This window comes from Brachyistius frenatus, unplaced genomic scaffold (genome assembly GCF_029030835.1).
Source record: "Brachyistius frenatus isolate BFR_SWC_R1_liver_20210118 unplaced genomic scaffold, ASM2903083v1 Contig_22, whole genome shotgun sequence".
Taxonomy (NCBI): domain Eukaryota; kingdom Metazoa; phylum Chordata; class Actinopteri; family Embiotocidae; genus Brachyistius; species Brachyistius frenatus.
Window position 1 is genome coordinate 4,235,692 of NW_027210621.1, and position 17,201 is coordinate 4,252,892.

The window sequence follows — 17,201 nt, forward strand, 5'->3', positions numbered from 1 at the left end:
TGCCTTCTCTTGATTCCATCAGCACTGTTTTAAAGTTAAGGATTTCAATATTGGGCCCAAATATTAATGGAGCACAAAAACGATGTAGGTGTTTTTTCAGGACTGCCAGACCAATGTGAAATTACCCATGGACTAATGCATGATCAGACCAGTGGCACTTGTGTTTAAGTGGATGCAGCCTGTTGGCTGTAGCCATGGAGACAGCAGCTTTAACCCTGTATTATGAGACTGCAAGTGGCCAAGGATATACAATTAGGAAAATGTTATACGTATCCATCTCTCAGCTGGCTTTAAATATATCACAGGATTAAAGGACTTCATATATCCTCACAATTTAGAAAAACAGAAATACTGTGGCATCCTGGAAGGACATGAGAGCTTTAAAGAAAACAGCACTTAAAAAGAAAGGAATGAGCCTGCGTGAAATGTAGTAAGAGAGGTAGAGCAACATTTATTGAGTGTGTCCAACTGAGTGCTAGCCTAGTTTGACTGTAGACGGCGAGAAATGTTTGCAACAGAGGGGGCTCTGCATAGTCCACGGCTCTGTGGAGATTTGCTTACAGTGAAGAGATGGTGGAGGTAAGATGGCTCAGAGGATTCAAGCTCCACTGAACGCAGGCTTATGTCTAATAATCAGCAGGGAGGTACTCAGCATGGTCCCTCAGAAAAAGAGACGGGGAGAACGTGACCGAGAGACAGAAAAACAGAGCAGAGGAAAGATTGAAGCCGAAAAAAAGAGATCTAATAGAAGTTGTGAGCGAGAAAAAACAGCGAGAGAGAGGAATACATGTCCCAGTGGCCGCGTTATTTCTCTCTTGTGATGGGTTTTATGTGTATGAGAAGAATTTTGATCAGATTTTGCTGCTTTACATATTTTCACCCCTATTAGCTGTTAAAGTCATGTGGAATATTGTTCGGAAAATGAATCACTGACCTATGAAAGGGGCGATCCAAACTTTCAAGGTTATCTGATAGACTTCACATTAACGCCAGTGCTATCTTTGTTATTTTTTCAGATGACATTGTTAAGGTTGTAGTGGTTCCAGTCGCATATATCTCAGGGCCAGACTGATAAAACTCACCGCTGATGCTTGAGTGAATTTTGCCAGCTGTTCCAGAGTACAATACAGTCATTTATTGTGCTAACCGGCATTATCGCCAACAGAACATCCTTGTCCATTAACACAAACTCTCACACAAGCCCGGAGTTGCCACCTAATATATCAGCAGTGATCCAAAGCGGAGCCACATCATGTTTGTCTCTCCACAGCGATGCAGAGCATTTTATCCATACTGCTACTGTCAAAACAAGGCCCAAACTTGTGTGTTGCTGGAGCCTGTGTGTGTGTGTGTGTGTGTGTGTGTGTGTGTGTGTGTGTGTGTGTGTGTGTGTGTGTGTGTGTGTGTGTGTGTGTGTGTGTGTGCGTGTGCGTGTGCGTGCGTGTGCATGTGTGTGTAACTGTCTAACCAATGCGGTGGTCGTCATAGCCCCAAGGTCAAGCTTTTTTTCCTTCCCCTCTATCATCTGTGAATTATCTCCACAAGCACACTCCACCAATCCTGGGCCTGAACCGCATGCCCATTTAACGGGTGTCTAGTGAGGGGGCAACGCGGTCGAGGTCAGCAAACCGCAGCGCTGAGGAGGCTGCAGAGCGACGCGACAGCATTTTAGCAGGCGCCCAATGAGTGATTACCTTGGAGCTCCAGTCATAATTCAGCGTGACCTCAATCTGCCAACAACGCTATGGTTTGATGGATCTGCTCACAGTTTTGGTGTCGAGTTCTGGCATGTCAAACACACGCAGATAATGATAGGGCTATCTGTTGCTCCTACAAAATAAAACATGCTAGATATGAATGTGACACGCATGTTGATGAAGCTGGATCTCACGTTTAATTCATCCAGATATTGAGTGAGGAATTGTTTCCCTCCTTAGATGTCAGAGTAGATACCGAAGACAAAACAATGTCACAAATGGTTAACCCCCATCATGATGATGCCTGTTGTCTGTCGGTGTATTCATCATCTCGGTGTCCTATCAATCAAAGTCAGCACAAATACACGCGCTTGCACAAACTCACACACGCGCGTGCACTCCTATCCACAGACATATACACCTCCCAGTGTGGATAATTAGTGGATTCCCTCAGTGGGTGATGAAGCCCGTGCTTCTCTTCTCTCTCTCTGACCTTCCCTAGTGAGCTTCCTACCACAGTGGGGCTCATCACATACAGCCCTAATACATATTTATCGGTTCGATGACAGCTCCTGCGCGCTGGATTTATATGTTTCTCGACAAACAATAGTAAAGCCTCCGTCGCTCTCCCTCCCTTTCATCAACTGGAGCGGGAGATAAATCCAGCAGTGTCAACCTGGCTGCAGCTTCTTTTGCAGCTGGCCATCTTTTGGTTTTGGGTGCAGGTACACGTCGGACCAAGCCAAGTTACATTCAAGCGGCTATCCTCAATTACGGCAAATGGGTTTGATATGCGTATGTCTGTCAATCGCCCTGGAAATCACAGAACTTCTCTGCTGGCAACCGTTTTCCTACAGCAACTTCTGATCAAAGACATTCAGAAAGTGGCTGTGGCATGGCTGGCGGCATTGGGATTCAGGACAGACTCCCTGCACCATGACTGGCTCTGTTTGCACGGCGCAATCTGAGTTGAGATGTGAAGAGAGGCAATACCACTAAAGAGTGAGAGGAGGGGAAGGGAGGGGAGAGGAGGAAGAGAAGGGAGGGATGTCAGGATTAAGCCCCAGCCCCCTCCCCTCTGCCTCCAAGCGGCCATCTTTCATCTTGCGACGGCTCCTCTAATGCTTTCAAGTGGGTGAAACCCTCGACATCTGCTTCCGCTCCCTGAGACACGGCGCAGGCCACCGTCCTGCTGAGATACACAACCACAGGACAGCTCAAAGGGCAGCGTCAGGGCGAGGCCACTGAAAGCTGAAGGTCTCATCCATGTAGAAAGAAACACATGATGCAGAAACACAGACATCAGATCTGATTTCTTGCTCTGGGGTGAAATCAAATACTTACATAACAATCCAACATTCAGACCCAAAAATCATTGTTTTTCAATGTTCACGCAACATGTGGCTTATACTAGTAAAACAGACTCACTACAGAAACATTTCACAGTTCACTCACCCAGACACATTAATTCTACTTACTACTTGCAAACAAATAAATGTAAATAGCTCTGTAAATAAACACTTTGTCTTTGCCAAGAAGAAATAAGCCCCCCGCCGCCTCTGATTAAGACTACCAGTGATATATCTGGCACTTAGGTCTGCTGTTTACCTCATAAACACAAAGATCTCAACACGCAGCCACCCACACAGACGCTGAAATGTCACCATGCATGCCTGCACGTTTCCCTGCTAGTCTTTGTGCTTTCAATGTCAGATCGTCTAATGACGTTTTTTTTTGTTTTTTTATGCGTGACATTTCAGGAGCATTTCATCCGCCGTGGCTTTCAGTATCACAAGTTCAGTGGAATTCCTTGATTCAGGCAGCGATAGTGCCACGAGCCATACAGCAGCGTGGTCAAGTGCTGAGAGCTGTGCCTCTCATTTTCTCTGAGATCAGTGAAATATCACTTTTTGAAAAACCGTATCAGGTGGACGGGTGAGCGGCGCTGTCAAGACAGGGGTTGCAAGGCTTTTGGCATTGATGTGAAGGGAGGCCTACCCAAGAGACGGGATGTCATGTCACCTTCACTCTGAGGTCTATAAGGAGGAATTTTTCATCGGGGATGAAACTCAATTACTTCTAAGGAAATTATGTTTGTTATTTCGGATCTGTTCCTTGTGGTGAAAAGTCATTTTAGATTTCCTTCTTACTGCACTGCAACTAAAATGTAATTGAATTTGCAAGAGCACCCCATGAGACTGTAGATTTGTTTGCCTTGGGTTTCCGAACCCCCTCCGCCCCCTTCAAAGCCCACACACACACACACACACACACACACACCAAACTCCTACTGTATGTAGACTGACATAATACATGATCTGTTGCCTCTCTATTCAACATGTGTCTATTTCAGTGATACACAAGCAGGAGAGCATGCTTTTCTCTTCAGCTTGGTCTTCTTTTATTGTGTGCCACCATGTTGTATTGTGTTGCCAGGTGAAAATGTGCAGCTCAGTACCTTTTGCAAATGTAGGGAGTAGGAGTCTAATTTTATTTTTAGCAATCCACCCACAACCTTCTGTAGAATTTAGTGATCTTTCAGGTAAAAAAAAAAAAAAAAAAGACAAGACTTTTAACTTACGTAAGGCATAACTGATGCAGGGGTACTGTGTGTGTGTAATGACTGCAAAAAGGAGCATCTGTGTCTATAATTGCAGTGTTTGAGGTTCAGCCAATTTAAGCTACCTTGAAAAGTACATTATCACCGGGAGGAAATGAGCAACATGGTTCATATACTCAACACTTAAACCAACCTGTGGTTTGTTCTATACAAGTGAGGGATTTAATATGTTTTATGGTATCGGCTGTTTTGCCTATTAAACTATAATGTCAGCGTCTACTCCTGACAAACACACTGATATGATTACTAAGAGAGCATGTGGAGATGGATGTAAGAAGAGAAGATGACAGACAGAGTGCTGATTTTGTCCTCTGTCTGTTAGAGCAGACCATCTGCACCTTCATTATCACAGCAATGATTCCATTATTGTTCTGTGTGGCAACAAGGACTTGTTCTGTCTGGCCTTTGTTATTCTTATCAACTGTGTAGCTGACAGCCCCCTTTTGATCATGACAGCAACAAAATTAACAACTATCATGTAATATAGTGCATAACTGAGTTTTCCTGCCTCACAGCGACACATCATCCTATCTCTTCTTCTTGTGTCCTTGTGCAGGTCTGTTCCACAGGGCCATCATTCAGAGTGGGTCAGCCCTCTCCAGCTGGGCAGTGAACTACCAGCCGGTCAAGTACACACGTCTCCTGGCGGAGAAGGTGGGCTGCAATGTCCTGGACACGTCGGACATGGTGGACTGTCTGAGGAAGAAGAGCTCCAGGGAGCTGGTGGAGCAGGACATACAGCCCGCCAGGTACCACGTAGCCTTTGGACCCGTAATTGACGGTGACGTTATCCCTGATGACCCTGAGATCCTAATGGAGCAGGGCGAGTTCCTGAACTACGATATCATGCTGGGGGTCAACCAGGGGGAGGGGCTGCGGTTTGTGGAGAACGTGGTGGATTCAGAGGACGGCGTATCGGGAAACGACTTTGATTTTTCTGTGTCTGATTTCGTGGACAGTCTGTACGGCTACCCGGAGGGCAAGGACACACTGAGGGAGACCATAAAGTTCATGTACACAGACTGGGCAGACAGGGACAACCCGGAGACCAGGCGAAAGACGCTGGTGGCTCTGTTTACCGACCACCAGTGGGTTGAGCCATCGGTGGTGACGGCTGATCTCCACGCTCGCTACGGCTCACCCACTTACTTCTACGCCTTCTACCACCACTGCCAGAGCCTGATGAAGCCCGCCTGGTCAGACGCCGCCCACGGGGACGAGGTGCCCTATGTTTTTGGAATTCCTATGATTGGTCCCACTGACCTTTTCCCCTGTAACTTCTCCAAGAACGATGTCATGCTCAGTGCTGTGGTCATGACCTACTGGACCAACTTTGCCAAGACTGGGTAAGTAAAATATTTTGTATTTTGTTTTTAATCAGTTTAGATTTATTATTTTTAGGTTTTGGGCTGCTGGTTGGACAAAAGAGGTCAAAATAGAAACTTGGACTGCAGGATGTAATAGACAATTTTCACAATTTTCTTGTGTTTCATTCACCAAATAATTAATCTAGTAATCATGAAAATAGATTATGTAATCATGAAATAAATCATTAGTTGCAGCCATTGTATACTGACTGTAAATTGTTCATTAAGAAGGAAAGTGAATTCAAGTTTGAGATTAGTGTGTAAGATGAAGACCAGTGACCATTTGTCTCTTACAAAGGAAAAATAACAAACCATCTCCTTCACATTTGTTAAAGGTAGTAAATACGCAGAAGTAGTAACTTAAACTTGAACTGGAGGTGTGACTTCCTACAGTTAATATTTGAATTGTTTCATCTGATAGAGGAGTAGTGATGGATGTACACAAAGGGTTATCGTTATTTTCTTTTGCTATTATCTCAGAGTATTTCAGCCTGTCTACGACACAGTCCAAAGGAAGTAAACTCACCAACAACACAGTGCCATAATAGTAAGGAACACTCAACATTAGATGGCTATATGTTGGGAAATTATTTGAACAGTGGGAAAACTGAAAATGCCAAACATGAAATAAATTCATATTCAATCCATTTTCAGATAAGATTTATTTTGTGGTTCTAACAGCAGAAACACAACGTATTCCCTCAGACTACTACTGTGTGTTTGTATTACAGCAGTACTTGCAAATTAGTAAAACCAATGATCACACAATTACAGACTTGCTAATTTATTAATAGAAAGTCAGAGAAATCCTATCTCAGTCCTATTAAAAGCACTTCTGTGCTGTAGAAAAGGAGCTGCAGGAAAAAGGAAGCTCTACAGTATGGGACAGAAAAGGCATTTTTCAACAGAGACATTTTTTTTCACAGCTGTTTTTTTGCCTGGACTTCTTTGGTCCCAGTCTGAAAACCTGAGACATATTGAATCTGAGGAAGATTAAATGTTCCTCCAGAATGTGTGCTGTCCTATTCGTGCTCAGCTGAGTGTTTGGGTTGAGTATGTGTGCACGGCCGCCTGCCTTTCTGTATACTTATGTGTGTATGTGTGTTATTTTTGTGTTTGGCTAGAAATACTATCTGTGCTCTATTATACCGGGGCCCAAAAGACAGAAAGACTTATCAGGGAGCCATATCAAACTCTTGCCCTCGGCGGTATTGATTCCCTCAGCTTGGACCCAGTCGATCACTCGTGCTCAGGGTGACTGGCGCTCCCCATCCTGCTCAATTTCACCCCCACCTGTCTCAAAGCCTGGCCATTTTGTATGACTACTAGTAATCATTTCTAGTGAAACAACTTAATTTTAATTTGACAATCCCTGTTACCAGCGATGTATTGATCCCATCCTGAATGGGATGCCAGCTAAAATCCTGTTCTGTTTTTTTATGTCTCTATATCATCTGCTGTCCAGTCAGGTGGCATTTACATTCCAGTCGTCTGGCTGCGGGATCCTTGAACTGCTAATGGCAGACGAGTGCAGATGGACTGATGTCGGCTGTTTTGGCTCCTCAAGGAAAGCACTGAGGTCCATCAGCGATGCTCGGACTTAACATCTGTCTCGTCTGCCTGGCAGACATCTTGTGTCAACACATGCAAAGCTGCAGTTCGGAGATACAGATGGAAATTATTACTTGTCCTTTCAAGAAAATGATCTGCTGTCCTAAGAAGAGATATTGTGTTCAATCTTAATGAGAAAAGTTTGATTCCTCAAGGTAGCAATGCGTACTGCTTACTGAATCACTCTGAACTTGGATCTTGCGATGTCATCAAAATTAATTTGGATGACAGATGACAGCCTGTCATACCTTTAACCGCTCAGATTCAGCACAGTATCATGGGCAGTGAGCCTGCTGTGACTCTAACCTGGCCTTCACCGAAGGGAAGCAGCAGAAGTAGAAACAGCAAATTGCATTTTACTGCTGACCCCGTGTCAGTTGCTTGTAGATTTCCATGTCACTGATTGATAGAGATCAGAAGCAGAGCAGCAGGAGGATAAACTGGTTCGAGATCCACGCTCGCCCTGCTACGGGTTGTATCCATCCTATGGTGCGTGGCCTTGGCGTAACTCCAGACAAGAGGATTACAGGCAAACCACAATTAGGCACTCAGATGGTAAAGAGCCTGGGATTAGATGCCAGCATAATAATAATAAAAAAAACTCCGCAGGCTGCTCTAAAGGGTAATTTTACTCCAGCCGATGTAAAAGAATCTACCATCAGCTGTTTGGGAGAGGAGGGTGGGAGGGGTTGAGGATGCGAGACATTTCCCACAGCTTCTGAAGTTCATTCTCCTCATTTAGATCATACAGGGGGATATACTGTAGATCTCTCCTCCAACACCACCCAACCCAATCTGGCTCTGGAGGACATACTTTTAATTAAGACCCAGTTGGATTGCTTTCGCCTTCGTGGCCTGTCCAACAGCCATCTTGCCTGTATCTGCAAAGCAGCTCTCACTCCCCTTTCCAGATGTTCGTAATGAGCTGACCCAGATTGCACTTCCTGCCCCGGTCTCTAAATCGGCTGTAGAAACATGTGTGACATGATGTTGACACTTGGGCTGCATGTCAACAGTGTGTATCATAGCAGCATTCCCCCCAAAGCTCTTCCTGTCCCTGGCTCTTTTGTGTTAACCCCCCCCACCCCCCCAGCCCCCACTGCCCCCCTCCCCATCAGTGTCAGTGAAGCATAAAAGCATACAGAGAACGCACACTGTCAAATCTTCTTAGTGTGTATGCGTGCACATGTATGTGAGTGTGACTGCGAGTGGTGCATTTACACTATGAGCCTGTTCTTTCCTGAGAGTTGGGAATGTTTCAGAAGCCGGGGATTTACTCTGCTCCGAGTTATTTTTCTGGCTGTAACATTTGTTTTACTACTGACAGGCAAAAATTGGCCTGCACTTTATTGTCACAACAACTTCTTCTGAACTGTTTCTCTAAAAAACCTTTTGCCACGAGTTCCCCAACTTCTGCGCCTTCTCAAAACGCAAATGCAAGCACAGCAACGCGGCTGTACACAAAAACACTGGCAGAACACTTCAGAAAAGACAGAATGATGAAAAGCTCAGAGGAGATCAAACATTATATATCATTAGTGCTATAAATATGTTGGTCCATCTTCTTACTTGTTTTTTTTGTTTTTTTGCTGCCTGGTGCTTATTTCCCTTGTTCTATGTGTGAGCTGTGCCACATGCTGTGCAGGGTCTGCTAGGTAGTTAAAGAGCAGAGCGCTGTCATGTGTCGAATTATTTTTCTCATTCTCCTCCATCCCTCTCTCTCTCTCTCTCTCTCATTATTCCATACCAAAAAAAAAAAAATCTACTCACGTATTATGTTCACAGCACGAGCTAAAATATGCACTATTAATTGCTTTTGTGACAATGGCTGCCGACCAATCAAATGTAGACAGAAGTAACAGTGCGTCTACGTAGTTTAACAGCCATCGCTGTGATTTACAACTCTTTTTCTTTTGTTTTCCTCCTGCTTGTCAATCGAACACCCCTCCTCTGTAGGATTAACAACACATATATATCAGCTGTTTCTCCTGTCTGACCTCATTCACGCACAGCTTCAGAGTTTGTTTTTTTTCCTCTTTTTTTTTTTTACCCCAGCTGTCCAGTTGTTACATCACTCATCCCCGATCTCTTTCCTTGTCCTTTCTCCGGATTATCCTCTTTGGTTTCCTTCGTTAGGGCCAACTCTCAACCTGCAGCAGGAGTCTGTGAATGCTTGGCATTGTGAAACAGCACAGCCCCCCAGTAGCCACCTACCTACTCCATTAAGTAGGCACTCACTTGATGGGAGATTTGTAGCCAATATCCTGATTTGCATTAGAGAAGGTAAGGAAGTGGTGTGGCTTGTTAAGGGGCCTGGATGCCATTGATCGGTGTCCATGCTGTGTGCTGAATGTAATGAGAAGAGGGCAGCAGGCGAGGAGGAGAAGAAGAGGAAGTAGATTTGCATGTATACGTCTATAAGTGAGTGGTTGTCAGATTTAAATTGGAATGAATATAACTAAAAATTATTCATGTTTAGCACTAAAATTGATCAATTTTGAAGTAGTAGAAAGCTGATAATTTATCAAAATAGGGAGAAAGTGAATGCAGGGAAAGTGATGGAGGAGGCTAAGGTGTGTTGTTGGCTGCCACTCATCCAATCAAACAAATCAATAGCATCCATAATAAGGAGAGCTGTGTCCTCCAACACGTCTACACACCCCAAAGTCACAGCGCCTCAGCCCTGCATCACTTAGCCTGCTGAACTGAAGGCTGCCATTAAATATGAACCACGCATCACTCAGCCCTGTGCCCCAGCATGCAACCACATGAAGGGTAAAAGAGCACCGCCTAATAATTTGCCTCCTCAGTGCTGAAGTTGCCCCCTCTCGCTGCACCAAAACAAAATCTACACCCAGATTTTGTTTGAGTGTATTTTATAAAAAATAAATTAAAAAAAACTGAAAGCGGAGGAAGGTAACCTTCTGTTGGAGTGGAAATTACAGTTCCTTTAACTTTGTGTTACCTGGTAAGTAGACAAACAACTGCAGGGGATGAATTTGTTACACAATAGTAACAACAATAACAACAACAAAAAACACGCAGTCTTCAACTTTGCATATTTTTGAAGCTTAGCAAAATGAGCATCAGTGCCGCTGAATTAATACATGTTCCTTGTTTTATATTGAGAAGCTATACTCAGCTCGATTCAGAGACCCTGAGTGCAGTGAAAATAGATTCTTGTCTTCTGCCTTAGGGCACCTAAACGTGTCTTTTCAGATTTGGTGATGGCTAGGTCTATGATCATTCAAGCGCTTCAAATTACATCAGGATGAAAAGGGGAAGGAGGTACATGGGAAATGAAAAAAAGAAAGAAAATGATATTCATTCTTTCCCCTTATCTACCTTTTACATCAGTGCTTGCAGATAGGGCACAGAATAGGTAATGAGCTCGGGTCCCCTTCTGACACATGGGTAGGTAGCGCCAGGAGTCGTGCCTGTCATCCAGGTGGCACAGCGTTTTATAGAGGAGCTCTTTAACACTTACACAAGGCTTCTTTTTTTTTTTTTCAGATAGAGTTGTTGTCGGTATACACCTCGTGTACAGCTTTGTGAAATGTGTCATGTCTTGAGTGCTGCACTTGTGTGGTCCGAGAGGTCATTATACCATGATGTGTCGCAAATACAGTACAAACACACACACACGCACGCACACAAATTCCCAGTCAATCATACATCCAAACACATGCGAGCACTTAAACACGCATGGCAGGCCGAGGATAGCAGGGGTTAGCGGGTCATCAAAGTGTATGTGTGTGTGTTGGGTGAGGGGGGGGCTGGAGGAGGGAAGGGTGAAGACGATGGTTTATAGTACCACAGCTATATGATCACATCAGAGGAAATCTGAAAGGCCGTTAAAACCCCTGCTTTTATGGATGTAATAATCCCTCTCCTCTGCCTGGGAGTCCAGCCACAGCTTCAATGACCATCCAGATTAGGTGGGAGGTCTGACAGGAGGCAGGCTATCAGCTAATGCAGGGGAGCTCTGAGAGCCCAACAGCACCACAAACATCACATGACGCCAGGGCCCGTTCATGCAAGTCACAGAGCTGAACACACGCAACGAGCTCGGGAAGTGTTTGGACAGCAACAGACTTTTCCGAGTTTCATCACCCAGCTGTTATAATGTTTGAAATGATACGACTACCGTGAGGTTCAAGTGCAAAGTGTCAGCTTTAATCTGAGGTTACTCTGCCACATCAAATGAGTAGGCACTTGTTTAATGTTTAATAAGTGTTTTCTTTTTTTTCTTTTTTTTATCTCGTATGAAAATTCTTTACAGAGCGGTAACTCAGAAGTCTTTGGCCAGTCTTGATCAGCAAGCTGTTGATAGCTTTCTCCTCCTTGCCTGTTTAATTTTATTATTAGTATTCAACTGTGACAAGTCTGAACTGGCTTCTTAGTCATTACATTGTTTCATATACAAAGACAGAAGAACATTTCTCTGTTCACACACATGGAGCTCTCACTGACAGATTATTGTGTGTAGTTACATCAGAATTCCTTAAACGTTTCTTTAATTATTTATTATCTACAAGCCGTGAACACAGTAGCTTGTGAGGCCTAGAATTTACCGTGTGAATGTATGTGTGACTGTATACTTTGCTGTTGTTTAGTACTGTTGCACATATATATTTTTTATGTTATTTTGTCCTCATATGCATACAAAGGGACAACAAATTAACACCTCCCTGAAATATTCCCAGCGAAAAGTATTTGCCAGCTGTTCCACTCATGCAGCATTCATTATGAAAATGTTATACTGGAGTGTAGACTATAGGAGAGAAGTCATAAAGGTGAGCTAATGTTAATTTCTGCACAGAATTTAAACAGGTTGCAGAAAACTTCAAAGATGATTACAGCTCCATTTTACCAGAGATGGAGCACACAGCGCTCTGGAAACATTATAAAGTGGATCTGACTAAATTGCATCACACAGCAATGCCCAGTAAGCCCTGGTACAAATAGAGCAGGGTAACCCAGTAGCCCTCACCACACCGAGAAGCAGAGCCCGAGCGCCGATCGCTCGTTCTGTCTCGACTGCTTAGGGCAGGACTTCAAAGCCAAAAAAGCAGTCCAAAGTTGAGCTGCAGTGGTAGAAAATTGTTCAAAGGAATGTAGCCTGTTTACTATTGACTTTGCAACAATTACCCAAGCATATGTGTGTGTAATTAGATAAGGCAGCCAGTTGTTCTCTAATGCGGCAAATCAAATTAACTAAAGATGCCACATTGATTTCTTTGTGTTCCTTAAATTATTCATCTTCACTTGCACTGAACCAGCCAGCCAGCCACCGAAGAGCTTTTCTAACTCCTCTGCACCACCGCTCCCTTGCTCCCTGCGCACACTGATTGTTTTCTGAGATCTCTCCAAGTACCTTTTTGCAATATTTTTGCCATCACAATCCAGCAAATTGACCCTCCTGGAAAGAGAGCATTTGCAGTGTCATGGAAATAGAGAATTCCCATTAACAGCTCTGACCTCCATCAATGCCGTCATGTGTATGTATATGTGTGAGAGGCAGAGGGGGGAGAACATTTGCTTGCATGTATGTGTGTGATGGCACAGTGAAAATTCATATGCATGCAGGCTGCAGACAACCACGTCTCCGGCTGCTCCATTGACATCCTGTTCTCTGGCATGTTGCGTGCAGGGAGATCAATATGACCTTACCTCCACCACCCGCTCCTTTGAAACTTAATTACTGATATTCAGCTACAAAGTCATCATAGTCTGGCTGTCAATATTCATTGGGGATCATTACGGGCCTAATAAAAGAGGTTATTTACGGGCTGCTCTGCTGACACCGGCCCAGGTCCAGGGATTCAGCTCCAGCCATCTCAATTTGCTTTACCTCTCCCTCTCCCTGTCTCTCTCTGTCTCTCTCACCTCTCCCAGAAGCACTGACCTGAAAAAAGAAAAATTGACAGCAGGGAAACGAACAGGAGAGAGGATGTAGGGTGAATTCTACTGCAAGGGCTTTTAATTCTTTTAGCCATGTTTGCAGGTTGTTGTTTGTTTAGCTTGTACCAAAAAAAAAATACAAAGAGAAAACACTAAATTTGAACTTTGCTTGCCTCTGACATTGCAATCAGACCCACAAAGGAATATTCCATGATATTTAGAGGAAAGTCGTGCAGATCCTCGCGCAGTTCTAACATCAATGCACCAACATCAGTTATTGTGTTTTCAAGGCAACAAGGCTATTCTTCAGGTTTTTCTGCACAGACATCATCACAACGTCATTTCATCAGCACCAAAAGCAATACCAATGGGCTGCACAACTCCCACTCCTCACATTGTACAGCAACAAAAGAGTTGTGTGATTGTTGGCGATTGCTATATGTTAATCCCCCTCAATAAATCAATAGCTTCACTGTAATTGAAATGGTTGGTCGATTGAGGCAAAGTGTTGAAAAGTGAAAAGTGGTACAGTGAACTCTGTAGATGAAAAGAGGAACTGCATCTAGAAAAATCTCTTTTTTTTCTCACACTCTCACATCCCTTTTGTCTCTCACTTTCAGTCACACACACACAACTTTATATCCACACAAACACACACACACGCGGTTCCACAGTTCCGTTAGTGTCTTGATTAATATGGTCCACTTTACATCGGTACACTGGATGCCAATGCACACTGTGCTGCCTTCCCTGAGCAATTAGCACAGGGGCTCCACCAGCGTTGGATTATCAACAACAAGATGCCTCCTGACGCGAGCCCTAAAGCCTGCTGACTTATTCATATGTGTTTACTTTAAAAGACTCTGCCCTGGTTTTTGTGGGTGGGCTGCCTCAGAACTGAAAGAAGAACAACATCTGGGTAGAGAGAAGAGGGATGACACAGACAGGCACATTATACCCACAAAGAGGTGGCTGAAGGGGGAGAGGGATTAGGTGCTGCTGCATGAAGGCTTCTGAGAATAAAGGAAAAAAGGAAGTCTATGTGAGTTGATCCAGTTGCATCTGGATCAATTATTAACTGCAGGGGATGGTTTGTTGGTTAGTTGATGTGCGTTTGTGCTATTGTTATTGTGGATTTGTCAAGCAAGATCAATAAAGTCTCCTCTAGCTGAATCTCATTCACACCAAAATAAAAGCCGTGACTCATACTGTTTTGTTTTTGTTTTAATTATTGCTATGTGCTTCCCGTCTCCGCATGAGTGTCGAAGCATGAATAATGAAATGTACTGTCAGAACAGTATTTAACTCGTCTGTCTCTGTCTGTGACTTTAGGGATCCCAACAAACCGGTTCCCCAGGACACCAAGTTCATCCACACCAAGGCCAATCGCTTCGAGGAGGTGGCCTGGTCCAAGTACAACCCCCAAGACCAGCTGTACCTGCATATCGGCCTGAAGCCACGTGTGCGCGACCACTACCGTGCCACCAAAGTGGCCTTCTGGAAACACCTAGTGCCCCACCTGTACAACCTCCACGACATGTTCCACTACACCTCTACCACCACCAAAGTGCCCCCGCCAGAGACCACGCAGAACACTTTGTCCACCAAGAGGCCCAACGGGAAAAACTGGCCGTTCAACACCAAGCGGCCGCCCATGTCCCCGGCCTACAACAGTGAGGACAAAGACTCTTGGAGCGACGACGAGGAGACAGGGCCACTGGTCGTGGAGAACCCGCGGGACTACTCCACGGAGCTCAGTGTCACCATCGCTGTGGGAGCCTCGCTGCTGTTCCTCAATGTCCTGGCTTTTGCGGCCCTCTACTACCGCAAGGACAAGCGGCGGCAGGACTCCGGCCACGGGCAGCCCAGCCCGCAGCGCCAAACCACCTCCAACGACATTGGCCACCACGCGCCCGAGGAGGAGATCATGTCGCTGCAGATGAACCAGACGCACCATGAGTGTGAGGCGGGGAACAGCAATGAGGGGGCTCTGCGATTGGCCTCGTTGCCCGACTACACACTCACTCTGCGGCGCTCTCCGGACGACATCCCCCTCATGACCCCCAACACCATCACCATGATCCCCAATTCCCTGGTGGGCATGCCCAACCTGCACCCTTACAACACCTTCACAACTGGCTTCAACTCCACCGGCCTGCCACACTCCCACTCAACCACCCGCGTATAGCTTTAAGGAGGCCAGGGGCAGCCAGCGCAGGCGAGGGAGGAGGAGGAGGCGGCGGCGGTGCGGTAGAGGAGGAGCAGGAGGATGAACGAATGGAGGAGAGGATTGTGTTTTATAAATATCACAGGGAGGGGGAGGGCCGCGAGGGGGAGGGGTGGGGAAGGGCAGGAGTCGGATTAAAACGTGAGGAGATTTAACTAGACTTTTACTACGAGGAGAGTTGCTGAGAGCTCTCTATGGATGTCAAGTTGTGCAGAGCTGCCAAAATCAAACTGCTTCCCTTCTCCTGATCAGGGGAGGGGGTCTTTCTGCAGTGTTTTTTTCTAAAAATAATCATTTTAAAAGCCTTTTTAAAGCAGACTGAGGAGATATCAACACTTTTTTTCTTGAATTCATAACAAAACAAAGAGAAGTGCTTTTTATTTCCCATCCCTTCCTCCTGTGGGAGACACATCTAGAACAATGGCCTCTACGTCAATATTTGCAAAATGTTTTTAATTGCTTCTTTGTTTTGTTTTACGTTTCAATGCCTTACGAAGCTTGTTCTTTTTTGTCATTATTTCTATTCCCTGAGACTATTCCATATGGAGCGTGTTACAAGCAGATGAGACTCAAAGATGAGAGACTGAATCGAGGATGGCAATCTAAAGGATATGCAGATGTAGAGATTTTAAATCCATTTTGGGCAAATCATTTTTATTTTTCTGTTGCGTACCAACACAACAGCCACACAAATGGTGTTATCTTTATTTTCTTTCTTTTTTGGCACGTATAGAAATGGTTTGTCGGGGACAGCTCTTGCCGGGAGATGAGAAGGCAGAGATAAATACTATGTTACTGTGATTGTTTTGTTAAGAAAAAAAGTGCATCTTTTACAGCCAATTTATCTGTTAAGCTATCTGATATTATCTCCACAAAGTGTGCACGTACACATGCTGCTTAGAGCACCTGTGTGTCTGTGTGCATGTGAAAATGATTCTCATCCCCTGCGTGCCAGCGTGGTCAAGAGGTTGAGATAAAGGAAGAGACACGTTGTTGGAACTTGCAAATGCAAGAGTGGTGAGTGAGTGAGTGTGTGTGTGTGTGTGTGTGTGAGAGAGAGAGAGAGAGTGTGTGTGTGTGTGTGTGTGTGTGTGTGTGTGTGTGTGTGTGTCCGTGCACCTGTTTTTTTGTTTGTAGGTTATATACTGTGGTTTTGAGGGAGGGGGGGGGGGGGGGAGCACTTTCTCATGTTGTTGATTTTGGTTCATCACCAGTAGTGTTTCTGCTGCGTCTCTGGGTGTCTGTCTTTGCAAAATAGCACTTTTGTTATTTTTAAAGTTATATATGTCTAATTTTGCTTAAAGATTACAAAAATAAATCTATTATTTTATGTGTAAGAGAAAAAAAATAGCTAAAGATTCAACTGAACTAACTGACGATTCCATTGACTTTGTAAGAGTTCCTCTTCAAAAGCAGACAGTGGCCTGTTTGCACTGAATAAACCTACATCAGTGCACACTTGTATTTCTTTGAATATATATATATAAATATGGGCATACATACATATATGTATAGGGCTTCTATGGAGATATCAGTCCCACCTAAAAAACAATTAAAACACTGTTCAGACTGAAAATCACCAACACAAATAATTTATATGTATTGTTGTTGTCATTTGAAAACATACCAAGCCAAGACCACTCGAGGTGTCTTTGTTAGAGCTCTATATGTATATTTATGTATAAAATATTTAATATTTATTTATGTATACCAGATGCATACATGCTGATTGTGCCATGTGCCAAATTAAAACTGTAAAAAAATGAAGAATATAA

At 44.3% G+C, this 17,201-nt stretch overlaps 1 protein-coding gene across 3 annotated transcripts in view; it reads left to right on the forward strand.

Moving 5' to 3' along the window:
* The window catches only part of nlgn3a (neuroligin 3a), a 113,422-nt gene extending 97,910 nt beyond the window's left edge, over window positions 1-15,512 (forward strand). For all 3 annotated transcript variants that reach the window (XM_069696995.1, XM_069696996.1, XM_069696997.1), the window contains 2 exons: window positions 4,874-5,663; window positions 14,532-15,512. In XM_069696995.1, coding sequence (XP_069553096.1) covers window positions 4,874-5,663; window positions 14,532-15,387 — 1,646 coding nt within the window. In that variant the 3' untranslated portion in view covers window positions 15,388-15,512. The remainder of the gene's footprint in view (window positions 1-4,873; window positions 5,664-14,531) is intronic.
* The last annotated feature ends 1,689 nt before the right edge of the window (window positions 15,513-17,201 follow it).